The sequence below is a fragment of the Urocitellus parryii genome, chromosome 13 (genome assembly GCF_045843805.1).
Source record: "Urocitellus parryii isolate mUroPar1 chromosome 13, mUroPar1.hap1, whole genome shotgun sequence".
Lineage (NCBI taxonomy): Eukaryota > Metazoa > Chordata > Mammalia > Rodentia > Sciuridae > Urocitellus > Urocitellus parryii.
The window spans coordinates 60404229-60432158 of record NC_135543.1 but is presented as its reverse complement, the minus strand read 5'-3'; the positions used below and the strand labels follow the sequence as shown (position 1 = coordinate 60432158).

At 46.0% G+C, this 27930-nt stretch overlaps 1 protein-coding gene across 4 annotated transcripts in view; it reads right to left on the bottom strand.

Moving 5' to 3' along the window:
• Window positions 1-27930, bottom strand: part of Piezo2 (piezo type mechanosensitive ion channel component 2) — a 339893-nt gene that overhangs the window by 100856 nt on the left and 211107 nt on the right. For all 4 annotated transcript variants that reach the window (XM_077792280.1, XM_077792282.1, XM_077792281.1 and 1 more), the window contains exons 8-9: window positions 4633-4795; window positions 989-1108 (exon numbers count right to left, since the gene is read on the bottom strand). In XM_077792280.1, coding sequence (XP_077648406.1) covers window positions 989-1108; window positions 4633-4795 — 283 coding nt within the window. The remainder of the gene's footprint in view (window positions 1-988; window positions 1109-4632; window positions 4796-27930) is intronic.

Here is a 27930-nt window from a genome sequence, read left to right as displayed (position 1 = left end):
GCCCTGGCAGGGCGGTCTCACCCCTGCTTTTGTATCCCCAGGCACAGCTCCTCGTTGTAGCACAGAACAGGCCTTCCATGCCCTTGAGGACTCCTCCCAGGGCTCAGCGTCCCCAGAGGCTGGGTCCTCACTCTGGAAGTGGGGACTGTCCTCTGTCTCTGTCCATTGTTTAGTGGGATGGACAAGATAATCTGGCACAACCAGAGAATAGCGTCCCTGAAAACCCCCAGATGTTTTATGCCTGCCCCACAGTGCGGTCAGTCCTCCTGGCACCTCCTGTCCTCCCGGCCTCTCAGCACAGGACAGGCACACTGACAGCAGGCCCAGGGTCTCAGGGAAACCCACCTGCCACCATATACCAGAGCCCCTCCTCTTCTGGCATGCTAGGAAGCAAAATGCTGACCCCATCAAGAATGATAAAGGACCTGTCTCCACAGCACTGCAAACGGGTGTTAGAGTAAGTCGACACAGCACTGACGGAGTTCAAATGGCCAGTCAATGAGCAAAGGCGTCTGAATTACGTATCACATGTAGCGTCTGTCGCAGGAGTTCTGGGGGCTACCCCTGTGACCCACTTTTCCTTGTCCATACACACATGCAGGGAGTTTGGGGTCTTCTCCGGGAGGTTCTTGAGTGACAACTGTGGCCGACTACTCCGTGGAGGGAAATTATTTGCAATGACGTATTTCAACACCGAAACTTTCATTCTCCAATGCCACAGTGTCCTTCCTTACTTTTTGTTTTCTTTAAATATAGAATTTAAAAAGTAGGAGCATTCTTTCTTTGTAGAATTGAAGCAGTCAGAGATGTGGTGCTTTCATGGGGTCTAACTGGACCCAGGGGTGGAGTGCTGGTCCCTCTCTGAATACAGCTCTGCCTCCAAGTCCTCCGACTCAGACTGTTTCTAGAAGCAACCTGAGCTGACATCTGCTATGTGAGGTTCTCATTCAGCAACAGAATGCACACAGGAGACAAGGCCCGAGCTCACCTTCCTCTCGTCGGTTGGGTACTGGGCTGCGTACCACAGGCTCCGCTTCCTCTCCGCAGTTTTCTGGTTGGAGCTGCAAACCAGGGATCTGTCCTCCTCCTTGGTCTTCTCGTCCTGCACCTGAAACAGTCACAGAGACAGATCTGCCTCTGTTATGGTGTGGATGTGAGGTGTCCCCAAAAGCTCACGGGTGAGACATGCAAGAAGGTTCAGAGGAGAACTGATTGGGGTGCTAGAGCATTAAACCCAACCAGTGAATTAATCCCTTGATAGGGATTAACGGGGTGATAACTGAAGCAGTGGGGTGTGGCTGAAGGTGGGAACTGGGGCGTGGCTTTGGGGTATCTATTTGTGTCTGGCAAGTGGAGTCTCTGCTTCCTGATCATCATGTGAGCTGCTTCCCTCTGCCGCACTCTCCTGCCATGATGTCCTGTTTCACCTTGAGTCCCGAGGAGTGGAGCCTGCTGCCTATGGACTGAGACCTCTGAAACTGTGAGCCCCCAAATAAAATTTTTTGTCCCCTAAAATTGTTCTGGTCAAATCTTTTAGTAGCAGCAGCAAAAAAGCTTAGACAGCCTCCGAAGCAGATCTGGGTAGCCTGCTTTGTATCTTTGCCCCACGTGATTATTTTTCAAAGTTAGTGTATACTCTATAGGATTTGATCAACACACTCTTAAAAATCACAAAAATGCTCTCCGGTACTTGACAAGAATGTCAAAGTGAAATGGTCCCTGATTCCCACGACTCGGCACGCCCATGACATTTCCCAGCGTGAGCACCCATGGCTTCCCAGTGTGGACCTGCATTGCACTAGAAACAGCCGTGCTTCGGGGCCGAGCCTTCACGAGAGGGCAGGGCTGCTGCGTGAGCCAGCACAGGGACCTGTCCCTAAGATGGTGTTGACAAAGGCAAGTCCTGCCGATGCTCACAGGTGGCGTCAAGCAGGAGCACACCTAGTGCCACAGGAGCACACCTGTGGGCCTGCCTGATGAGGCGCCCGCTGGCCCTGTTAGTGGTGGTGCACAGGACGGAGTCAGTGTGAGCAGACAGCCGGTGCTTTGGTATGTTTTCCCAACAAAGGCGACCCCCACAGAAGGGACACTAGCACATCACCAACCCTGGAGTGGGGAGTGTGGACATAGCCTTACTGCCCGACATGGGGTTCCAGTGCGCCAGGCAGAGCAACTGAGGGGAGCATCCCCGCTCCCCGGCCTGGCAGTGCCTGGCTTGGGCAATTCTGCTGCACAGCTCAGGGGCTTCCCAAGGGGGCTGAGACGGGCACCAGCAAGGACGGGGCTGTACCATGTGTTGCATGCCTTAGGCTAACAGTGGGTACCCAACCACCACTGGTTTCATTGTGTGACAGTGTCCAACAGATGGCACGTGATATTCAGCACTACATACAATGGGCTTGTAACAGGTGATTTTGCCCAGCTCCAGGCTGACCTGCGGGTTCTGGCATGTCTAGATTGGCTGGGTCCTGTAGGGTGCTCACAGGTGGCAGGCACCTAACAGCTTCTCTGACTCCATGGCATGTCAGCTTGTGAGGCCTCCTGGGGGCAACCCCATGGCAAGTGCAGGGGCACTGGACACATGACTCCCAAGGTCTTCTTCTCTCCCACCCCAAACACATCTGACGGGCCTTTACCTGGGCACGCACTTCTGGTGGCTGGCATTTTCTACAAGGTATGCCAGGTCATCTGGAACTCTGATATTGTCAGAGCCTTGCTTGGACACTGCCCAGTGAGAAAGGCCTTCCTTGGCCACTGTGTGTACTGACCACCTGGAATGTGGACGCTAGCTTAAGCCCTCTACTCCGTACCCTCCAGGCACGGAGGCTTGGTCACTGCCATCGCCTGTGCACGGCGGCGGGCTTCTCTCCCAGCACTCTCTGCCCCTCGTTCCCAACAGCCCAGAGTAGCCACAGCAGAACAAGAGCAGACCTTCGCCCTGTACTGCGTCCTCCAGAGACCGCAGGACCACAGGGAAAGCTGCAGGCGCTGGAGCTCAGAATCACTCCAACACCTTCATTTCCGTAATGTGCAAGGAGTTCCCGTGGGTGATGTGAGTGCCCATCCTGCATTTGGACTTCTTCTGTACGTGTTCTTGGTTCTGGACATACACATGTACATATCCACGTGCTTGTGCGATAAGTGAACACAAAATCTTCATGGGTTTTACTGGCACATATTTTAGAAGAGAATTGAAAAAACTGCAACAAGAGTGACCTCACTCCCTCTGACGGTGCGAGAATTTTCTCGCTATGTGTGTCGGTCATCAGTCCCTAAAGGTAGAGTGATCTGTGAGAAGCTGGCTGACAGGATGGTCCCTGGGACCCTGCCCCTGCCCATGGCTCCCCCACAGCCCTGTACCTGTCCAAAAGTGGAGAAGAGGCACCACACAGGAGGGCAGACAGATCACTGCATCCACAGACATGCAGCTCGCCCTGTGCCACCGACCCTCTCTGATACAGATACCCTTCCCTTCTGGACAGCTGGAAGAACGCAGGGTCCCTGTGAGTATAGGCCTGGCCCTCGGGGCCCTTGCCTGCTAGGCTCTGGCTCTAGGTGGAATGCAGAGGGAAGTATTTGTTGACTGACAGATGGAATGCATGCGCGGACCTTCCAGTCTGGGTGTGAAGACAGGGGTCGGGAAAGCAGAAACCTGCTTGGGCCTCAGGACAGAAAAGATCCAGAAGGCCAGACGGGAGGGGGACCTGGGCTCAGCCAGGTTGGCTCAGCAGTTGTGGCTTGATCGGCGCCCCCTGCAGGTGGTGAGGAGAAGGCACGACACCCTCACCTCCAGGGCCTGTCTCCTGCAGGAGCCAATAGGCTGGCTGCCTCACATGAGCCTCTCACAGCCCTTTAGGGAAAGAGAGGAGGACAGAAACCTTTTATTGCTGAAAAAAAAATAAAAGAGAGAAGCCATGCAAGCTGCAGCCCTCCCCTTGAAATCCCACAGGACATAAGCTAGTTCTCAATCGTGCAGAAAGGTAGGGTCCTGTGCACCTGACTTCAGGGCAGGCATGGGTCCCCCGAACTAGACCACCTCCACAGCACCCTCAGAGGACAAGAGCTCTTGAGAAGAAGGGAGCCCCAACCACTGTGAGCGCGGGGCATGCGGTCTTGAAGACCTCAGCGTGGCCGAGAGCACTGGCTGGGACTGGACTTGCACCATCAGTGTGTGATCTCAGCCTCATTTTCCTCAGCTGTGAAATGGCACAATGCTTACTTTCCAGAGCAGGTGGTGGGCCCAGCTAGCACTGCCTGATGCTAGTACCTGCTCGGTGACAATGAGCACCCTCACCCAGGTGTAGCTGCACTGTGCTCTCAGCAAAGGAAGCTAGTCTCCACTCTGGTAGTATTCTTGTTCGCTTACCGCTCTTTGCAGAATTGATCACTATAACTAACACACTGGCGCCAGTGTGTTACTGATCAGTCGGGGACAGCAGGAATGGACATGTTGGGATACAATACTGATCAGTCAGGGACAGCAGGTTGGGATACAATACTGATCAGTCAGGGACAGCAGGAATGGCCGTGTTGGGATACAGTACTGATCTGTTGGGATAGCAGGAATGAGCCGTTCAGCCTGCGGGCTCCAGGTCCCTAAGTGGACAAGAGCAGGAAACCTTTGGTCCTTACGAGGGGTTCTTGCAACCAGATGCGGATCAGCGTGGCCAGTGTGTAGTACATCACCAACAGCAGGATGGGGTTGGCGTGGTGGTACCAGGATAGCTCTGGGTTTACTACGATCTTCCAGGTACTGGAACAGTCTGTCTGGATTACTGATTTGATACCAAACAACCTGTTTAAAAACAAAAACAGTCACTTGAAAGCTGCAGAAAACTGTGTGTCCTTGACACAGGTCAACTCCTGCCGGTCTGGGTGCAGGACTGCACTGTTGCCCAGTAAGGTGTAGACGTGTCTGATGGGAGCTCACCATGAACCTCCTGAAAACCTGCCCGTGTATGCACAGACTGGACGCCAGCATCAGCTGGATGACCTTCACGTTGGTTCGAAAGTCTGGCTATTACTGACCCTCACACGTCTTTTAGAATTTCACCTATTAATGGTTGACCAGCCCTATTAAAACTTGGCACTGTTGAAAGGCCAAGTGTGTGGTAAGAGGTTACTAAGTCCGACCACATGAGCAGATGACTTGTTTCTGGCTGGATTCAGCATTAGCTAGTCAGCTAATGTTGATGTTATGAAGCAAATATTGAAACTGGATGTGGTCCTACAATTCAGCAGTGAAAGTCAAATGTTACGTAGTAGAATTTATGTAAGATGTATTTCTGTCCAATTTCATTTATGGGTTATTTGAATTTTTTCAAAGCTTGTAATTAATCATTTTCCTTGAAAGATGACTTTATGTGGCTTATTAAATTTTGAAATAGTTGATTTATTTATTTTTGCAGTACTGGAGATAGAACCCAAGGGGCTTTACCACTGAGCTACATCCTCAGCCCTTTGTATTTCTATTTAGATAAAGGGTCTCACTAAATTTCCCCGGCTGGCCTTGAACTTGTTATCCTCCTGCATCAGCCTCCTGAGTTGCTGGGATTACAGGTGTGCACCACCATGCCCAGCTTCAAATGGTTTATTTTTTAATGCTGATCTCTACTATGTAATCAAAATGTCTCTGGTTATATGATGAGAAAATGTGTAAAATATAATTTCTTTAGAAATTAATTTTGATGGGCTGGGAATGTGGCTCAGGCGGTAGCGCGCTCGTCTGGCATGCGTGCGGCCCGGGTTCGATCCCCAGCACCACATACCAACAAAGATGTTGTGTCCGCCGAGAACTAAGAAATAAATATTAAAAAAAAAAAGAAATTAATTTTGATGTACAGTTTTTCTAAGAGATGTTATTAAAAGCATAAACTTTTACATGATCAATGTGTTTCTATTGTTTACATTTGTTATAATTAAACCTCCTTTAATTTTTACCTTGCATTCTGCGTTCAGTTACAAGACCTTCAAAGACTGCCTTTCACCTTTAAAACTTCTCAGCACTCTCTGTTCCCTGTCGCAATGTGAGTGCAGCACTGCTTTGTTGGACACACATTGAAAGCAAGATAAAAAAATTTAACTTTCTTCAATTTTATCATAAAAAAATTAATTGCACTAGTACTTGATTTTATTGTAGGTCTCTTTTCTGACATCCAGGAAGATTTTATGTAGGTAGCATTTGAAAGAAAGAAATGCATTGAAATCTTACCCCAAACTCCACAATAAGTACATGTTAATCAAAGACAAAATAAAATACATGTTGAAAAAGGAAAATTCCTGAGTCCACATAGAAGAGTGGAACGTCCCCAAAATATTTTCCAACCCTATATTTGTGTAAATTTCTGTATAAAGTACTCAGGAAGGAAAGATCTTACAATTCTTCCTGATGAGCTGGTTACCCCTTTTGAGCTAATTTAAGTGGAAGATTTTAGCTATCAAATCCCCACACCTGGCACATCAACGAGAAATGGCCTCATTTAATCTCGACTTTAAAATACCTGTTTTGCCCCATTAGAAATTTAACAGCAACTTTCCAAAGCTGCGGGTAAATGAATTCATGCGTCACATCAACATCTCACACCTGAGCAATGAGCAATGCTCTCGTAACTTCCTGTCCCTTTCCACACACACCCTGCAGAATGAGACTCACATCTGTGCTGCCAGGTATGGACCTCAGCTGCAGCAGGAGCTACAGATGGCAGCTGTTGACTCCTGCAAGGAATCTGTTTCCAAGCAGAGAATGTGAACACTGTGAGGCCTGGGGCTTCTCTTTCCTTCTTAAAGACACTGGATATTGTAGAAAGGATTCCTATGGCAGATGGGAAATCTGTACTCGAGGGGTCACATCCTTGTGGCCCTGCAATTCTGGCACCTTCTGCAGTATCTAACTTTGATTAAATTTTCTAAGCCAGGATTGCATCTGGATGCTGACAGTGCAAAGAAAGTGGTTCCCCAGCACCTGTCCTGGGGACAGGCGGGCCCCCGCACTGCAAGGATTCGGAGTCAGCTCCTCTGACAGGTGTCAGGAATCGTCCCCTGTGGGGTTGGGGACAGGCAATGGGAAAAGCAGCCTGAAAGAATATGGACGGGGGGCAATTGGTCCAAAAAGGTTAGATGAGAAGATGAGAAAGAAATTTGAAAGCCTTGGAGAGATTTTTCCAGGTAATGGGGCTGGGCTGGGGAGAGAGTGGGGAACTGAACTTGGTGAGATCAAAGTCTGTGTTAAAGTGTCACTGAATATTGTCAGCTCCATTCTATCTGAAAATACTCACATGGCTGCGAGGGTCTTCACAGCATCCTGGGATAGCATTCAAACTGACTGAACGGAAGCACAGTCAGCCCCTCATATCTCTGCTTTCTGCATCCATGAATTCAACCGAATACACATCAAAAACGTTTGGAAAAATATTTTGTTTGCATTGCACACATGCTGACGTTTTTACTTGTCATTATTCCCTAAACAATATAGTGTAGCCATTATCTATACAGCATTCACTTTGTGTTAGACACTACTAGTAGTCCAGAGATGGCATAGCCATTTAAAATAAGGAACAAGCACCCATGGTTTGGGTACCCATGGTGGGGGCGGGGCGGGTCCTGGAAACAACTCCACATAGCACTAAGGGATGACTTTGTCTTTAAAGTTTGTCCATCATGAAAAGCACTTAAAAACAATGATCTCAAATCTCTCTATAAGCGTCTCTTTCCCCGAGAAAAGATGGCAAAGCTACAGGATAGTGAATTCCCAACTGCTTATTTGGAAACATACAGCTTTTCTGCTCCTCTGGGACATCTCTTACTTATCTCTCTTCCAAGCCTGGCTGTGTTGACTGTGTTTATGGGCACGTGTGTTAAGTGACTTGCCTGTTGGTGAAATCTAACAGGATGGAGGATGGAGGGTGTAAGAATTTGGACTTTTTTGAGAAGATGTTATGCTAACTACTGAAGATTCGGCCAACCCTACCGTTCCCCACAGTGGCTGAAGGCAGCTCCTAGGACACTCATTTCCTGGGGGAAACGGATTGGAGCCGTGGGGCAGGCCCACTTTGGTGGACAGCCTGCCTTGCTCTGCTGTCTCCCGATAGGTTGGGATTCCTTGAGTCACCCCAAGTCCCAGTGAGTGTTCCCCAGGCCTTTGGCACTCAGGTGTCATCTTTTCCCAGATGTAAATCTGAGCTACACTGAACTATCCAGGTTTACCATACAATCCTTTTTCATTCTTTAAAGTATATTTGGGGTCATGTATGGTACATGTTTTTCTTTGTTCTCTACTGGCTGCATACAAGAATCTTGAATTCTATTTTCTGAATGAATCAACAAAAAAAATGTAGATAGTTAAAGGTAATACTCTTTCTTCCTTTTTTGTGGGGGTGGGGATGGATCCAGCACTCTCTCGGTGCTGCAGGACCTTCAAGGAGTCTGCGCCCCACAAAGTGCTGGCTTTCCCCTTTCCTCTGCCTCTGAGCACACATGGCGTCTGGCATCCCGTGGTGACTGAACTACGGGACATTTGTGCTACTCACACAGTTGGCAGATTGACAAAGCCTGCACCTGTGCTCAGGTTCCTCCCTGACTCCGTCTGCTGGGCTCTAGAAACACAGGAACCCAGACCTATGCAAGCAATACGTAATACTGAAACGGACACCACACGGTAAAAATAAGTTTAACTGTGGTAAAATGCATGTAAATTAAAACTGACCACTGTAACCAAGTATACTTTTAAGTATCGGACGTATGTATCTAGATCTCTCTCTCTTCATATCTGTCACATAAATTGTCTAGAGAAAAACAAGTATATACCTAGATCAACCACACACAAAGTTTCAAGGCATATTTTAAATGTTATTTAACGTTTAGAATACTTTTATATTTATGGAAAAGTTGAAAATATAATAATAAAATCCCCTGTGCTCAGTGTCCCCTACTGTTGTCATCTCACTTTAGTATGGCACATTTGACAGAACAAACACACCAATCATGACACGTCATCTTGAACTACAGTCCATACTTGATTCAGATTTCCTTAGGTCTTATTTAATCCCCTTAGTTCATCCCAGAATTCCATCCAAGGAACTGCACTGTTTAATCACCATGCACAGCGCTTATTTGTTGGCTGATTGACTTTTACCACTATGGATGCCTGGGTATGGACTTTACACCTTGGGCTTTCCTCCAATACTGCTTTATTATTTGGTCGTTCAGACTGTTCCAGCTATGACATTGGGAGCTCTCTCTGTTTGCTACTATGCTCATGTGAGAAGCCCCATCGTTTTGCTATTTTCTGGCTCTAGGAAACGTTCCAGGCTCATTCTGTAGATTTCCTGACCAAGCCCTAGGGTCGGCCTCATCTCCAATGGGTACCAGTGGAAGATGGTATTTATAAACCAAGAGCTGGGCTGTCAGGGTGCTCAGTGTTGCTGGGGCCCACTGTTACTTCTAAGTCCTCTGCTGAATGTGCAAGGCAGTACCTGTGCATATACACATATCTGAACATTTTCTGTGTCTCCTCCTGTAGTTGATGTTAAGAGATCATGGGATCATACTTAGGACTACAACTCCATCACCATCACGTTGTTCTAGCCTTCCCCTTTCTTATCTGTAGCCTTCCTCTGAAATAGTGAGGAATCTGCTACCCCATTGGCCACCCACTTAATTATTTGTTCAATTTCACATATATAGATAGTGCTTTTAGAATTGTCACCCTGTACCTCATGGGGAAGATTTTACCAACTAAAGCCCAGAGCTTATATATATAGCACTTGTTGTTATTAGACTTGCAACCACCAGTCATTTCCAAAGCTATCTAAGTGCACACTTTTCTCCCTACCCACTTCAGTGAGACTGTATCACACACTTGTGGTACAACCAGATTCCTTCATCACAGTCCACATTACATCCTGGGGTCTCAACGTCCTGATTGATTGTTTAATTTGCAAATAGTAAGATTTATTCTTTTTGCTATAAAGCTCTGTAAGATTGGATTAGTATCACACGTCCACCACTACAAGAACATACAGAATAATTTCACCTCCCTAAAAAATGTCCTGCACCTTGCATGTTCAACCATCTGCCACCCTCCCCCAAGCTTCCAGCAACCTCTGTTTACCTTCCCTGAAGTCCTGCCTTCTGCAGCATGTCCTACAAATGCAGTCACACAGCATGCAGTCTCTCTAGACTGGCTTTTGCATGTAGCTATCTGCATTTAGGGTAAACCTTCCTAACCTCTCTCTGATCTATGCAGATGTACCCATCATTGTGTAAGCACCAGGAAGAACGTATGAAGGACAGCTGTCATTGGCCTCAGCTATCTCTGTGGACAGGAATTGAATCAAGAATAGAAATAACTGAAAAGAGGAAACTTTCAGTTTTGTTTTCTTTTTTCCCCTCCTAATGACTTAGACTTTTTTTAATGAGCATGCATTATCCTTGAAATTTTAAGAACTACTTTACAAAATATATCATTTTCTGCCCGCATTGTTTTCCTTCTTTGTTCATATCCTTGAATGTGCCCTAGGTCTTAATTTCTACAGTAGATACAAAGATATTTTTTATGAAAAGCTTTCATGACACATACAGAACAGATCTAGCATTTCTTTTGTCATGCATTTGGCCTGAGTTTTATTTTATTTATTATTAAGGGGGTACCAGCAATTGAACCTAGGAGCACTTAACCACTGAGCAACACCCCCAGTCAAATTTTACTTTTTAAATTTCAGACGGGGTCTTGCTAAGTTGCTTAGGTCCTCACTAAGTTGCTGAGGCTGGCTTTGACCCCCCGAGCTGCTGGGATTCATTCATTAATTCTTTCTTTTTTTAATGAACACCAGCCCTAGTTTCCCTGCTGAGGCCAACATTTGCTTCTTTTCCTCTCTTTCTCTGCTATTCCTCCACTTCCCCCTTTCATCTCACTCCTTCCTGAAGCTCACTGGCATTTGGCAGCCAATAGGCAATATTCAAGGCTCACAAAGACAGCTCCTTGGAAGAACTGCCCTCAGAACTGACAGCATGTGACTGCTCCAGCTCTGTGGAAGGGCAGGAGAGCTGGCATCACCTGCAACCATTTACACCATGGATCTTCTAGCAGTTAGGGATAAAATGAACTCTGACCCTGGACAAGACTACCATCACCTGCCCCTGTCTTCTTGCTTCCCTTCGAAAGCTCCGATCCTACTTACACTTAGGAAACTAGCTAAGCTTAACATGCTTCTTGATGTATATCATCAGTTGAAAAAGAAAAAAACCTTTAACTTCTATTTTACTATTTTTTCTTTGACAGTGTCCAATGGACCATGAATGTCTAGTAAAAACCTACCCATGTAAAACATCATGAAACAGTAAATCACATGGATGGAAGTTGCTTCCAGATTACTATTTAATTTTTTTGTAGTAGTAGATGGACAGAATGTTTTTATTTGTTTATTTTTATGGGGTGCTAAGGATCGAACCCAGGGCCTCACACATGCTAGGCAAGGGCTCTGCCACTGAGCTGCAGCCTCAGCCCCCAGATTACTATTTTAACAGAGATTTTATAATCAAAACACAGAATGGAAGAATCAGACATTGCTCCCCCTGTCAAGTGTGGGGTTGACCAAGCCTGGCAGACACTCTGGCCAACATGGCAGGTTCAGTTACTGCAAAGCCAGCAGTGCAGGTAGGCACAAATGCCACCTCACTTCTAAATGCAGTAGTGCAAAGCAGGATGCGGAAAGGTCATTGATAGAAACATGCCCCTGTCTTCCTAAAGTAGTAATGATAATGGGAATCTCCTCGTACCTTCCCAATTAGAGTCACTGGAGTCGGGATGCCACTTAATAAACTGCACAGTGGTGACAGAATTCTTCAAAATGAGAAGCCAAGCTGCTGCCTGTTTGAATTCCTACTCCTACAGAACGGTTGGAGGTGTGGGTGTGTCCCACCTGTCAATCAGGGAGTGAGCATCCCCTTGCACTGCTTCTAAATGACCTTGCAAACACCAGACCAGAGAGTAAAGCCACCTTGGGGGCCAGGTGGATGGAGAACTACGGTGAAGTGCCCAGGGAGAATCCTAGGCTGCAGCACGGTGAACTGCACATGCAGGCTCCTCTCACCAGCAAACCCATGCCCATGTTGCCACCACAGAGGTGACACACAGGTCCTGCACCCAGAGAAACCCCTGGGGTCTGCACATCTGCAGAACCACCACACTCTTGCATTTCCTGCCCTTGCTGTCTAAGGCCCAGAGTGCCCCATCCCTGGAGCGCCCACAGGCCCGTCCTCAGTGTCCACGCCAGCCGCCCCAGGCTGTGTGCTCACGGAGGCTGCTTTAAGGACCCCGAGGCGGGAGTGCACGGCAGCTCCAGCCCCACCTCCTGCCTTCCTGCTTCCCCCATGTCAGGCTCTGATCAGTGTCCCCAAGACCTTGCTCAGAGCCACCTCACCACAGCTCCCTGCTCTCCCTCCAGCAGGCCTCACTCCTGCTCCCCGTCACTGTCCTCCATGCCACTTCCCACAGCACATCTCGACTCCATGGGTCTCCCCTCTACCTCTGCTCCCCGGGTAGGCCCAGAGGAGGGCACGCCCGGGCGCTGTGTGGCGGCTCCGGCTGTCATCCCAGCTCCTCCTGCACACGCCTGTCTCCTGCCCGCGGTGTTGATAAAATGCGTCCCCATCTCCCAGGGCTCTTCAGTGCTCCCTGAGAAGCCTGGGCCTAGCAAAGCTGGTGGTAACCACACTGCTGGCCACAGAGGTGAAAACACCCGCCTCAGCCCCGGGCATCTCTCTTCAGAACTGCGGGGGAGGGAGAGTGCCGGAAGGGAAGGGCCACCATGTGCAGAAAGTTCCTGGGAGAAGCAAGGCAGGCATTTTATTTATTTTATTGAGGTCACACCAAGTTACTCTCTGAGACCAAGAGGTCGTGCCATTACTGTGCTGATTTGGGAGATAAGGATATTCATGCCCAGGGAGGTTGAGTCATTTGCCCAGGGTCCAGAGCTCCTAGTCAGAGGGTGAACAGTGGTTAAACACAGAGCACATCAGCCTGCGGGAGACGGGAGGGGAAGGCAAGAACTGAGAAAGTAGATACTATACTATTCAATGGTTGGAACAAAGCAGGAAGGGATTCCCTAGGGGACGTACAACTCAGAAATCTATCAGCCTTTGCAGACTAGGGCTCCCCATGCCCAGGGTGAGTGTGGTGAGGGGCTGGAGGACAGGATGAGAAGTGGACGTCGCAGACTGAGAATATGAAGAAAGGAGCCATGACGGGTGTTTGTCATCAGATGTAAAGCAGATCTTTCTGTGGAGACAGAACCTTCCAGACGTCTGTTCTCTATTTTTCTAGCATTCTTTATACCTTCATTTCAATAGCACAGGTGCACAACACTCTGCTGGCAATGTGCCCACGAGCACTCGCAGGCTCCCGGTGCGACTCCTTGCCAGTTCTCGCGGGGCCACTGACGTCCCCAGCAGTTCTCATTCACATGTGGGTCCCACGGGCCAAATCCCAGCAAACGCTCCATCACCAAGATCCCGTGCCAACTTTGATATTCACTTCCTTTGTGGAAAGCCTCTGCTTGCTCTGATCGTGTAATGTCTGCTCAGGGGCTGACATCACACGCGTTCTAGAAAGACACTGTCATCTGTGCTCCGAGCTTCTTCCCATGGGGATAGAAGACATCTTTGATGCCGTGAGCAGATGCGGCAGCTGCCCTGGCTCCTGGAGGTGCTAACAAGATCCCACAGGATGGATCCCAGAGGATGGATCCCACAAGATCCCAGACAACTTGCTCTCCAGAACCACTTCCGTCCTCTCCAAACTGGAGTTCTGAGCGATGCTAACTCTTCCTCTGTCACTGGTGATTCTATCACTAAATCTTCATAGACAGTGGTGAGGAAAGCTACTCCTGAGCTGTCAGCACCCCACCCTAGCCACAGGCTGGCTGGTCTCAAGGCCTGCAGGCCTGTTTCAAATCATCAATGTTTCTGGGCTGAGAAGGATCCTGGCCATCACTGCACTCTACTTCTCCACAGCCATCTCCACCTAACCCCTCCCCAAGTCACAGACGACCTTGAAGAAATGGGAACTGGAGGCCTGGTCACACGAGAACTGTTGATTGTCAACCCATTTTAAATTCCACCTCTTTGTTGCTAATCATTAGATTAAGGTGATGAGCCACATGATATCACATTAATAAAGTAATATCACCAAACAAGCACAGGACAGCTGCCCAAGAAGCTCTGGGTAATAACTACCAACCCCAGTGCTGCTAGGCCTATGAAGTACAACATCAATACAGCTTGTGCAGGCCACAGCGTAGCACCAGCAAACAAGAGTGTACAAATGTCCTCCTTAAGACCAAGTACAACCACCATCTCCTAAGAGTGAACCAGAGAGACCCATAAGATTCAGCACCAGCTGGGGGTAGGGAGGGTGGACAGAGCTGAAGGCTTTCTGTGATTCGCCATGGTGTTGAACTGTTCACCAAGAGAAGCAGAGCTCTTGACCTTGGCAATGTGGGGAAAAGGAAGGCTGGGCCTCCTGCTGCCCTTTCAGCCAGGCACACTTTCACCGGCTCTGCGGCTCTGCTGGCGTGAGCACTGCTACCCACGCATGGCCTGCAGGTTTGTTTCTTATGTTAAACGAAGAAGTGAGTTGTGCAGAGTGACTCACAGACTCCCCTTGCCTAGAAGGAGGTGACATGGGAGGCTGGTGTGCACTCGGGGACAGACCCAAACCAACTTGCAGCTGAGGTCTGGGGAGGTGGGACTTCAGCAGCCCTCAATAGCCTAAGGGGAGAGTCTGGGATTCAGTGAGCCTGGACAGAAGGTCCTGCTAGGGGAGGTTAGGGTTTGATATTAAGCTGCCCCAGAAGCTCCTGTGTTGAAAGCCTCCCCGACTGAGCAGAGGTGGGCTTAGGAGAGGACTGGGCCACCAGGGCTCTGACCTCCTAGTGGACTGACCCACTGATGGATTCGTAGCTCAATGGGCGTTGGGAAGCAGAGGTAACCCCGGGAGTTTGGGCATGTCATTGAGGGTCTGTTTTGTCCCCAGCCTCCCTCTCTCTCTCTGACTTCCTCCCTGTCGCTCTGTTTCCTGCCTGCCATGAGGTAGCAGCCCTGCTCCTCCACATGCTCCCTGCCATGATTCTCTGTCTCAACACAAGCCCAGAAACCACGGAGCAAAGCGACCTTGGACTGAAACCTCTGCAACTATGAGCCAAAATCAATCTCTCCTCCTTGAAGTTGATTTTGTCAGGTATTTTGTCACAGTGTGGAAAGCTCATAGGGAAAACAGAATTTCCTAAGGATTCTTTCCAAATAGCCTCCCTCATCATTTGGATTCAGTTGTCTTCAGTGGCTGCCGTGTCTTGGAATTACTGGGAGGAGGGGCCGGGGGTAAGAAGCAGGGAGGACTGTCCACTGCCAGCACCAGGAGGAGGCCTTTCTAAGGGAGCTTGGGGACCCCTGGGGGAGGGTGTCAAAACCTCTTCCAATCCCAAATGCTATAGCCTAATATCTAAGTGCCAGTGGGTGCAACAGAATCAATTTCTGTCTGTGAATAAAACCAAGGGCTCACTATGGGAAAGGAGGGAGCGGTCAGACCTCCACAGAAGCCAGCTGGGTTTCCAGTGTCCCAGGACACTTCGTCAACGTCCGTCCGACAAGCGCTTCTGTGAGAGCAAGACTGAAGCTACCCTTGAGGGCTCTTCCCAGCAAGAGAGCTGCTGTTTCTCAAGGCACCCCACCCTGCGAGCCCAAGTCTGCCTTTTCTGTAAGAGCTGGGCTACCTGGGTGCCCGGCGTCCCCCTCCCCACCTCTCTGCATGACATCACCTGGAAAACACAGCCAAAGTTTAGCTAGTCCTTTTCATTAGTTTCTTACTTAGACCTTAAACACAGTTCCTGCCAGACCCACGGACACTTGACGTGTGAGAAAACAGTAATCTGACAGATTTCACACCACACTGCTTTTTCAGGCTTGGAACACCTTTGCAAAAAGTCCCCTGGGCTCTGCATTATGGCTTTGGAGTTTGGGGGGCACACACATGTCTTAACTATTTGCCAGTTTTCTGTAATTGGGCTTTATGCTGCGTTGGCTGCATGTGCTCTACCATGGAACTATACCCCAGTGACAGCAGAGTACTCAACCAGCGAGATTTACCCCGGAGTACCAGGGCAGTTGTAATAGACTTATAATACTCAAAGACAATTCACCACCAACAGATTAGAAAACAATGGTGTTCTCAATATTCATTTCAAAAGTATGTGACCAAAAAAATCTATAATCTGAGAATTTTTATCAACCTGATAGAGAGTATCTGAAAAACCTACTACAATCTGAGAGGGAGAACAAGACAAGGATCCTCATCTTGACCCCTTCAACTCAACATGGAATACGATCCTCCAGCAAGTTTGATAAGACCAGAAAAAGAAAGAAAAGGTACCCTGTTTGAAAAGGTCCCCTGTCTTTATTTGTATGTTATGGGGTCTATGCAGAAAACCTATTGGAATCTAAGGAAAAATCTTATAGAACCAACGCAACTGTTTAGCAAGGTGCCAGGATACGAGGTAAATGTACAAAATAGTTGTATTTCATGTACTAGCAATAACTTGTCGGAAAATGAGATGAAAATCACCATTCATAACGGCATTAACACTATGAACTACTCAACGAACAACTAAGACAGGAATGAGAAAGGCCTGTGCTCTAAGAATTAAAAACAAATCAAACAAAAACACTGCTGAAAGAAATGTGGGAAAATATCAAAATTTGGAGAGCTGTACCATGCTCGTGTACCAGAAGACTTAATGCCATCCTAGTATTTCTACAGAATCAATGCAATCTCAATCATCCCAATCAAAACCTCAGCAGGCTTTATTATAAAACTGACCAAGTGATCTAAATTGTATATGAAACATAAAAGACTTACAATAGTCTAAATGACTATGCATTTTAAAAAATGACATATTAAATAAATTTTGACATCAAGATTATGATACAAAATGAACAGTCCCTGTTTAAACTCAACCATACATAAATGGACACCTTATTTATAAGAAAGTATAAAGTCAATAACAGTGATAAAGAACAGCCTGTTCTAAAAGTGACTCCAGAACAACTGGACATCATGGACAAATTCATAAATAAAGTCCAGAAAAAAATAAATCCCATACACCTGTAGTCAGTGATTCAGGAGGCTGAGGCAGGAGGATTGCAAGTTTGAGGCCCGCCTCAGCAACATAGTGAGACCCTATCTTAAAATAAAAAATAAAAAGGGCTGAGGATATGGCTCAGTGGTGAAGCACCCTTAGGTTCCATCTTTAGTACAAAAAAAAAAATTCCCAAGTAAAATACAAATACCATCCCCCACCAAAACTATAAAATTTCTAGGAAACATATGGAAAATAATTTGAGATTGGCATTTGACAAAGATTCCTAAACTACTACACCAAAGCATGATTCAGAAAACAAATAGAGCAGACCTCATCAAAACTAAAAACTTTACTCTAGAGCAGATGCAATGAGCAGAATCATATTTCACAGGATGGGGAAATATTGGCACAACTGAACATCCAACAAATGACAGTATCCTGGTTATCTAAACAACTCTCAAAATAGTACCCAGGAAACAAACAAGAAAAAAAGTAGGTAGAATATTTTAACAGACTTCACTTGGAAATAGAAATATAAAATCAGCTCATGAAGATGCTCAGCCTCATTAATCATCAGGAAATGCAAATTGAGATCACAGTGAATTGGCAGGACCTTCCTATTAGAACGCCCAGAATTAAAGCACCAACCAGACCATGTGGAAGTGACAGCAGAGAAGGAAACGCTCCCACCCCAACTTGAGCCATCTCAGTCATCTCCTGCCATGCCCCCCAAAGCACCTGCTGTGTGATTCTAGAACACTCAAAGGAGTCTGGTTACAGAAAGCAGGTCAGTGGTAGCCCTGGTGTGGGTGCAGCGGCAGGAAGGACAGGGGCATGGTTATGTCGGAGCAGGAGCAAACGTTTGCACAGAATGGTATGTTCATCATGTGGATTGGGGTGATAGCTTCATGGGACTGTTTGGGTCAAAACTTATCAAATTGTGCACTTAAATATGTGTAGCTGATTGCATATCAGTTGGACCTCATAAAGCTGTTAGGGAAAGCAGGATGCGAATGACTGGGAAGTTTATGAAGACATTTCCCAAAGTCTCAGAACAGAAATCTTCCTTCCTGCAGGGAAAAGGTAGATCAGGACAGTTCCTGTGTTCAAAGCCGATCCCTCACCCCTGAGCCACCGCGGCTTGGAGCTCACATGCAGCCGCAGCAGTTTCTCCCTTGCAACATTCTGAACTTGAGCCATCCACAGAGGGTTGGGCCAAGGGACTCCAGTGTATTTATTCTTACAACACTTCACGGCGCAGCCAATTGGCTCATCTACAAAAGAACTGGAGAACTAATGAGGTGCTGCTGTGATCAATTAAAATCCAGAACACAGACAAGGATCCAAACTCCAACAAACAAGCTCATCACGCTCTCCAGTGAAAAGTTGATGGCTAGTAGTCATTTGTCCTAAAAGGCCCTTTCTCCAATGATCTACGTAGATTTAGTTGTTCATACTCTGTTATCTTAACTTGAGGTATAGTCAATGGTACTACCACAAGAAATTCTATCATTGCTAATCTACTATTCGTGTTTAATGTTGAAAGAACCTCAGTGTACCACCCAGACACTGTTTGTGGTACGTCCATTAACATCTATCATTTGGAGCAAATTTAGAAAAAAATGTACTGTGAACGGTGATGAATCTTTCATCCCCTTCACATTTTGAAAGCTTTTTTCCTTAGCAAACATTCACTGGAGCCTGTAGCAAGCTAGACACGGCAACATGCCGAGGAAACACAAAGATAAATTAGATGCAGTTCTGGACCTCAAGACCCCAGGAGACTCCTCTAGCAGCGGTAGGTGCCAGATGCCCTTCAAAAAGATTAGCTCAGTCCACATGCACTAGGCCTGCCCGTAAGTTGCCTCCTGACGCCATTGCTGTAAGGCCCTTCATCCGGGCTTGAATTACTGACCTCTGCACCTTACGTTGGAAAATGCAAAGGCCCATTCCTTCAAGTCACTTGGAACCAGGTGGGGTGAGGAGGGATTCTGAACATTCTAGAAAGGCAGTGGAAGCAGATTAGCACAGGACACACTATGTCAGGAAAGCAGTTATGCTCCATGTAGCTAGCAAAGGCACAAGATGAGGAACAAGACTTGGGTTTAGACCTTGTTTCCATCATTCAGTAAACATGCTGCTTGACCTTCATAAGTTTCAGTTTTGCCTTTGAAGAATGGGCTTGAAAAGCACTAGCACCTCCCTCAGAATTTGGAGAATTTAATAAGAATTAAAATGTGCCAGAAAAGTGCTTCAGGTAAAGTAACTGACCTAGAAACCAAAGTAACTTATAATTCAAGTAATAAGCATCTAAAATCATATTCCCTAAAACCGAAACTCATGTTTGAATTAGAGTTTAAGTAGAAGATAAGTGATAAGACTATTCTCACATGTTGTAATTCAAGCGCTAATCAAATGCTGAAAACCTAATTAATTATTAGGACAACTTATTTAATCAGTTTAAAATTTATTTGACAAGCACCTCTTTGCAGTTCTTATTATTTGCAGACACTGTTTTACAAATATTAACCCTTTAATGTTGATGATAAACTTATGAAAAAGGTATCATTACTATCCTTATCCTCATTTATGTGTGTGCATTCAAAATACATACAACTTCAACTTAATTTTGTTTAAGGAATATGTTTTGCCTCATAGGAAGAATACCAAGGAAAGAAATTAAGTAGTGCTAATCTTTTCCAGAAGCCAGACAAATTTTGTACATCAGTAGTACAACAACAGTATTGAGACTTTTCAGAGAAAATGAGGTTAGAGTTATTGTGTTGGTTCAGAGTTTACTAAACTACTAGCTGCCACATAAATTGGGAATCAGTCCATACATATATTATTTACTAGCCTTCACATCTAAACATTTATTTAATTAAAAAATCACATGTATATATTTTACATATGCACAAAAAAGAAAAAAAAATGGTAGAAGAAAAATGGAGCTGATATTTCTTGACTGCCTTCTAACTACCAGGCACTGGTCTGACCCTTGAGCACTGAAGATGCACCTCCCACACATTGTAGCAGGCCCAGAGCCCATGTTCAAGACCAGCCTCCAAACTAAGAAATGTTGCCCATGGTCTCAATAATAAGACCAGGCTTCTGAACTGTTAGCTGCAGGGCAGGCTGAACAAATGTTAGCAGCAGGGTGGGCTGGACACTCAACCCCCACCCATCTGGTGTAACGGAAACCCACATCTGGCCCTTGCCTGGTCTGCCTGAAGGTAGAAGATGACATCCTTAGCAACTACTAAATGATCCAATCACTGTATGCCTACAAGGCAGCTTGCAGACCCAGAGACTCCATTAGATTTTGGCTATAAAAACTCTCTCCTGCCGGATCTCTCTCTCTCTCTTTCTCTTTTTCTCTTTCTCCCTCTCTTTTTCTCTTCCTTCCCTGTCAATCAGACACTGCCTCAATAAAGATCTCTTGGTTACTCCAAGTGTTGTGGTCACTTTTCTTTCATGAACAACATACTGAATGTGAACTGAAATCTCTAATTTCTTTAAAATTAAGAGCTACTTATTACTTAATTCTATTTATTTTAAGCCCTGGAGAATGTCATGTACCAAAGGTCACATAATAACCAGGTCAATTGTTCTGTGAGTTTCTCTCCTTCCACCCAAGGTCTTGCCTCAGCCCAAACTGCTGAATGCATAGTTTAATTTCTTAACGTCAATCAATGTGGGACCTTTTTTCCTGTGGTGTAACACCATCCCTCCCTCAGGGACCTTAAAAGAAGACCTTTTGCTACTTCCTGTTGCCATTTCCTGAGCTGCTTTCCTCCACACAAAGTTCTATGTCACCGAGGGTCCAGAGTCATAAAACCAGTCTAATGTGAACTGAACCTCGGAAACCTGCTGGGAACCTATGGGGACACCATGTGTCCACAGGGTAGAGACCATTGCTGAACTAAACTCAGCCAAAGGACGGCACACCTTGCTCTACACACACATTAATGACACTCAAACATCAACTAAATTTTAATACAAAAATCAGAAAAGACAAAACCCCAAACTAACAACTAGACCCAAGTGGGAATGACTAGGTGTGAGCCCTCGGGTCCCCCTCATGGACATTCTCTACTACAGCAAAAACAGAAAGAATTGGCACAAGGGCTGGGATAGCACACCTGCCAGGGGTCTCAATCTAGATTTCTCTAGGACATGTTGGCAAGAGAAGGCTGTGACCCCAAAAGGCCAACACTTAAGAGTGCCAGAGGAATTCCTCTCAACTGATGCATCAATCCCAACACAGGGATACGAGAAACTTGAAAAAACAAGGTAACATGACACCTCCTAAAGTTCATAATTGACCAGCAAATGACCCCAAACATACTGAAGCGAATGAAATGCAAATAGAGAATGCAAAAGAATGATTATAAAAGTGATCAATGAATTCCAAGAGAACACAGAAAAACAACTGAATGAATTACGGAAGTCAGTACATGATATTAATGATAAATTTAAAAAAGAGATAGTAATAAGAACCAGACAGAAATCTTGGAACTGAAAGACACCATAAATCAAATAAAAAGTTCAGTTGAAAGTCTTTCTAGTAGAGCAGACCAAGATGAAGACAGAGTCTCAGAGCTGGAAGACACAGTGGCTGGCCTTGAACATCCAAACAGAGCTACAGAAAATAAGTAATCATGATCAGAATACACAAGAACCCCGAGGCATTTAGAGACCAAATTTGTTAATCATTGGAATTAAAAAGGGTAATAGAATGAATAGCCATTTCAGGGAAATAATAAAAGAAAAATTTCCATACCCTGAGAATGAGATGGACATCTAGGTTCAGGAGGCATTCAGAACCCCAAATAGATGAGATCATTAAAGATCTTCTCCATGACACATCAAATGCCTGACATACTTAACAATGACAGAATTTTAAAAGCCTCAAGAGAAAAACATCAGGCCACATTTAGAGTCAAGACAATCAGATTCAGTTCCAATTCCTCACTACAATCTCTAAAAGCCAGGAGGGGTTATAATAATGTGTTCCAAGTCCTGAAAGAAAATAACTGTTAACTAAGAGTGCTATATCCAGCACAGCTACCTTTCAAAATATAATATGAAATAAAAACCTTCCAAAATACTCAGAAACTAAAAGAATTCATGACTACTAAGCCAACACTACAGATCTTAAAGAAATACACACAAAAGAAATAAAAAAACAAACCCCAAAGCTCACAAATGAACAAGTCTAATTTGAAGAGTAGCTCAGCAAATGAGGAACAGGAGCGAATTATACATGACAAATAAATAAAAATGGCAGGAATTAATAAACATCTTTATAATAACATTGAATGCAAATAGTCTCAACTCCCCAATTAAAAGACATAAGCTGGCAGAATAGATCAAAAAACCAAATCCAACTCTATGTTGTTTTCAGGAGACTTACCATTTGGGAAAAGACAGCCATAGGCTGAAAGTGCAAGAATAAAAACTGACATAGTATGTAAACGGAGGCCCCAAACAAGCAGGGGTAGCTACTCTCATATGTGACAAGCAGATTTCATATCAAAATGAATCAGATGAAACAAAGAAGGGGAAAGTGTTGAGGAGTGCTATTGGCCAAATTATATTGTTACATTGTGCACATGTACAAATACATAACAACAAATCCCAGGATTACTTACAACTATAATACACCAATTAAAAATGTGGAAAAATAGAAGTTAACACACACAAAAAAACATATTTTTACTTTCCCTGGCAGGTTGAAGATTTACTACAGACCCTGCTGGTGCTATGGGCTCTAATAAACTCCTTTGTCTGAAGGTCGATCCTACTCTGTGCCTGTCTGGAGTCCCTGTCTCTCTCCCTTTCTGAATACAACAGGGAAAAAGTTATTCTTTAACTTTCTACACAAATAAATAAATTTAAAACCATCACTTTTATGAGGCCAAAGCTAAATATTTGCCAATACTGCAATGTGGGGGCCATGGCTATCTATACCTCAGCCTTGTTTAAATCCTAGCTGAACTATGGTGGACATGGTCCACAGTGTGGCAGTGGGAGTCAGTGGGTGTACACAAATGGACCCTGGTCTTTGTGGACTGCAGTCTTCCATACTTTTTAAACTGTGGACCATCAGCAGTTCAGGAAAAAATAGATTTTACATTGTTTTCATCATCTCAAGGAGCTAAACTACAAGAGTTCTAGGAAATGGAGACAGAAAACAACCTCGAACAGGTAATCCTGGGAGCCCTTTGTGCACGCAGCTTGCTAAATCCTGAGAGGACCAAGCCCAACAGGCCTTCACAGCCCTGAGCACCAGGACCTCCTGAAGCGGACACACATGTGAACTATGGACTGGGGCAGCAAGTGTGCAGAGGGCAATTTCTACAAGGTAACTCCTGTTCTTCACAGAAGGAGCAGGGAAGGTTCCAGAAGGAAATGCCTGGGCTTGCTTTTGAGGGAAACGTAGAGGCCAGAGAGATGTGTGAGCAGAAGAGGACACTTCCTGTGAAGGAAGGAACAGCTTTATGTGCTCAGGGATCTACAGGTGATGGGTGATAAGGCTAGAATCAACTGTCAGAACTGCAGAATCAAGGGTGGATAGTAAACACCCCAGCTGAATGCAACAGGAGAAATGATACCTTTTTGTTAGCAACCCACACTGCGGCTGCCCAGCACTCGGCAGCCTACGTTGCTCTGTTCAACACAGCACGCCCACTCCCGGCCAGGCATGGTTTCCATTCCTAGTTTATAAGTCAGCAAACTGAGGCATGGAGTGTGGTAAATAAGGGTTTGGCAGGTGTGCTCCACCTGAGCAGCAACAGGGCAAGAGGTGAGATTCCCGAGCTCCAGAGAATGTGCTCTGGAGCAAAAGATGATCCTCTTGATAGCAGACCCACGGACGGGAGTGGCGGGAACATGAGGTTGAAGGAATAATTCTATAAAGTGGGCCCATTGTGCTGGCCCCCACATGCTTTCTTTTCCAAGAAGCAATTTACCTACAGCCTATCTGGCTTAAGTGGACAGGCTCTGACTCATTTCTTAGCAAACTGCCTGTTATCTGCCAGAGAAATGCAGGCCCAAAATAATGTTGGTAAGAGGAACCCTGAAGGGGAGACTTTTGTGACCCCTTCCATAGACCAGATCTTGGAACTCAGGGAGATAAGGATAATTTCTCCTAACAATGAAATCTGCAAGAATTTAAGGTTGATAATCCAATTAGAACCTGTCAGCATGAGCCAAAGTGACCTAGAATTGGCATGGCAGTGGGGACTTGAAAGTCCGTCATTCTGCTGCCAGTCAAAGGTCAAGAGGTAGACCTGGGTGGGACTCTCTGGAAACTTCTCTAGGATCCCCAATAAAACCACAGTGTCAGGAGAGGCCCACTGTCCCTCTCATCTCTTTAATAAACTCATTCCTGTTACTCGGAGTGACATGTCTAAAATCTTTCTGACTTGATAGCAAGAATCAGGGTTTGAAGGGGCCTTCATGCTGCCTCAGTTTCCTGGAAAGTCCCAGCCCTGCATCCTCTTATGACTGGAAGTCATTTGACTCCTGATGGCAGTGAGCTCTCTCCCAGCCCTGGACCCTGTAGAATGAGCCACACAGTCTGATCCACCAAGGGCCACTCTAGGTCCCCACTGAGAACAAGAGGTGGTCTCCCTGAGAAGCGAAGGGAGGCCTTTCCGCTGAGAGGCCTCAGCAGGTGGAGGCAGGAAGTCTGATTTCCAACACTGAGATCCAGGCTGACCTTCTGGAAGGTGAGGAGGGGAAGACCAGTCCCTCTTCTGGATCAATATCCCCTGCAAAGGACCTCTGTGGTCAGAAGCCACAGTTTCTTCTGAACCTAAGGCCAGGTGTCACAACTGGGTAGGATGCCCCACTGCACTGGGATCTTGGATCCACACCATGGCACGTCTGCCCCCAAGTGATCACAGTCGTGCATATGTCCAGGTGGACTCAGGGGTCTGGGTGTCTGAGTTCTGTGTCTGTGTCAATCCATCAAGGTATCTTTCAGCTCCTTTTCCCCACCTTTCAGGTGAGTGCAGATGAAGTTGGTCGGAGCCTCTAGGCTAGTTAGTCACTTGTCATTCAGAATCTTTTCAAAATGAAAACCAGAGTCTGCTCACCAACTTGTCACCTACCAACTTTACAAATTAAATCATGTTATGCATGAACCACTTCCAGGGCCACCTAGTCACAAAGGGGAAGATGGGTGTTAACTTGGGTTAATTTACATGCTTTAGCATTAAAATGACAGGTTGTACAGCCCCCCTTCCTGCCCCTCCTCCCCTACAGCCCCCAGGCCTCCAGGTGCAATTCTAGCCAAAGAGTATCCAATTTATTCTTTCTGTGAAAGGGGCACTCTGTCACAGTGTCCACTTGATGCTTTCAGTCAGCCCTTGCTGCTCTGCCACTGCAACTTATTTTTTAAATGGACCTGCTTCTTTCTCTTCCTCTCTCCATGTTCCTCCCTAATCTCTCCCCTCCCTAATCTCAGGGGAAACAGGATTACCTTTCTTCCCCCATCCCAGGCAGAGTTATCTGTCCTGGAGCACACACCCACCAGAGGAAAGAAGTAATCCAGACTTTGGAGATGGTACCAGAAGATCTCAGAAATGACTGTCTCCCACATTAACAAGTGAATGACAGCTCCAACAGAGAACACCTGGAATGGGTAGCCTTTGAGTCACCTCTTTAAAAGCCCCCTGTTCCTGCTGATGGCAGAGTCACAGCCTCTGGGACAGGAGTCCCCTGTACTTCTCCTTTGCTAGCAAAGCAATAGAGCTCTTTTTCTTCTTTCTCAAAACCATGTCCTTGTTATTGGATTGGCATTGTGGACGAGCACCAAGCTTTCCCTAACAACTCCACAGCAATCCTGGGGGCACTGCAGAAGTGCAAATACCAGGTGGCCTGATGGCCTAACTGCTTGCATACTGCCTGGGCCCTACCAGACCAGCTGGCCGAAGCCCTTCCTTAGACCTTTGCTCCCTGTATGTGTAATGGACGTTTTATGACTATTATAAAAATAGTATAAATATAACGACCGACATTGCACTTTTAATGTTTGCTTTTTATCTTTCTCCTCATTTGTTATTGAGCAATTAAACTCAAAAGGCAGCCATCCCAGGCTGTGCCATGTGTTTATTATTATTATTATTGTTTTTACATTGTTTTCACATGTCCACATGAGCTTTTCCTTCATTAAACACGATTCACTTTCTAATCATTATGATATAGGGAAACGGCATATAAAAAAGGGTCACAGCACAAATGCGTGGATACTCCTTTAGCAGAGTGCCATTTTCATGAGAACGAACATAGACTGATTCCCATTCCTTTCCCACCTTTCCTTTTCCAGTTTCACAATTTAGGTTTATAAAATAAGGCAGCATGATCATGCCAAATTGAGTTACAAAAAATTGTGCTGTATATGGGGAATAATGAACATAATGCATTCCACTATTGTCATGTATTAAAAAAAAAAAAAAAGAGGGCTGGGGATGTGGCTCAAGCGGTAGCGCGCTCGCCTGGCATGCGTGCGGCCCGGGTTCGATCCTCAGCACCACATACCAACAAAGATGTTGTGTCCGCCGAGAACTAAAAAATAAATATTAAAAAAATTCTCTCTCTCTCTCTCTCTCTCTCTCTCTCTCTCTCTCTCTCTCTCTCTCTCCTCTCTCACTCTCTCTTTTTTAAAAAAAAAATAAAAAATAAAAAAAATAAAAAAAAAAAGAGGCAGCAAACCAAACAACTGAATTTGAGAAAAGGTTCAGTGCTTGGAAATCTAGAGAAGGTACAGTGGTTGGAAAGAAAGCCAGTTGAGGAGCAGCAGAGAGGACCTAAGTTACTGTTGTCACTGCCTGTCTCAGGGTTCCACATGGGCAAAATGAAGTGGGATGGAGACACCAGACAACGGGGACCAGGATCCACACTGGTGACAGGAACAAGATGCCAGGTATCTGTTCTGTCCTCCTGCTGGGCCCACCACAGACACCTACTTCAGAGCCTGACCTATCTCAGGAAAAAGCAAGATTGTTCTTAAGCAAGTTCCCCTCAGAACTATCTTAGGTGTCTGTCTCACAAGGAAACACAGCCAAAGACCGAATGCCAGACTTGTAACTGACTTTTAATAAAAGTCTCCAGTGTGTAAAGACTTCATGCAGTTTATTGCAAGAGACAGCATTCTTGACCACATGGCCCAGGCCAGTTTCCCACCTCTGTCCCTGTCCCCTACCAAGTGCACTGGCTGCACTTTGAATGAAAGGCCCACATTAGAGAAGCTGTGCAGTACTCCGGGACTCACAGGTCTGATCTCCTTACAGGTGCAGTGGGGGAGCATCCCTAGGCCCACGGGTGACCAAGACCTGTGAGCCTCTGCCCCACAGGTGGAATTCTACTTCTGCACTCCTTTCAAAGAGTGAAGTGCTTACTGTCTGCAGAGATTTCTATAAGATGCACACCCTTTGCATGGACTGGCTCTGCATGAACTAAGGCGAACTTTGTTCAGCTTGTCCCTTTTCTCAGGGACGCTGCCAGCATAACAGTCTTAACAGGGCTCTATTCTATTAAACAGGCTCTTGTTAGTGGGTCTCATATTTAGTTACATAGATTCATGTTAAAGCTTTATTTTGCCGGGTGAATCTCCAAAGTGTGATCACTAATGTTTTTGTGGGTGTAAGACTACAGCACTTCAGATTTGGGAAGAACAACCCTACTTTCAGGCACAGTGTGTGAGCCTGTCCGTGGGGACATTCATAATGTCAAATCACAAGTCCTGACACTGTTTTTTTTAAATGCAGTCTCACTGTCCTGAGTGCAG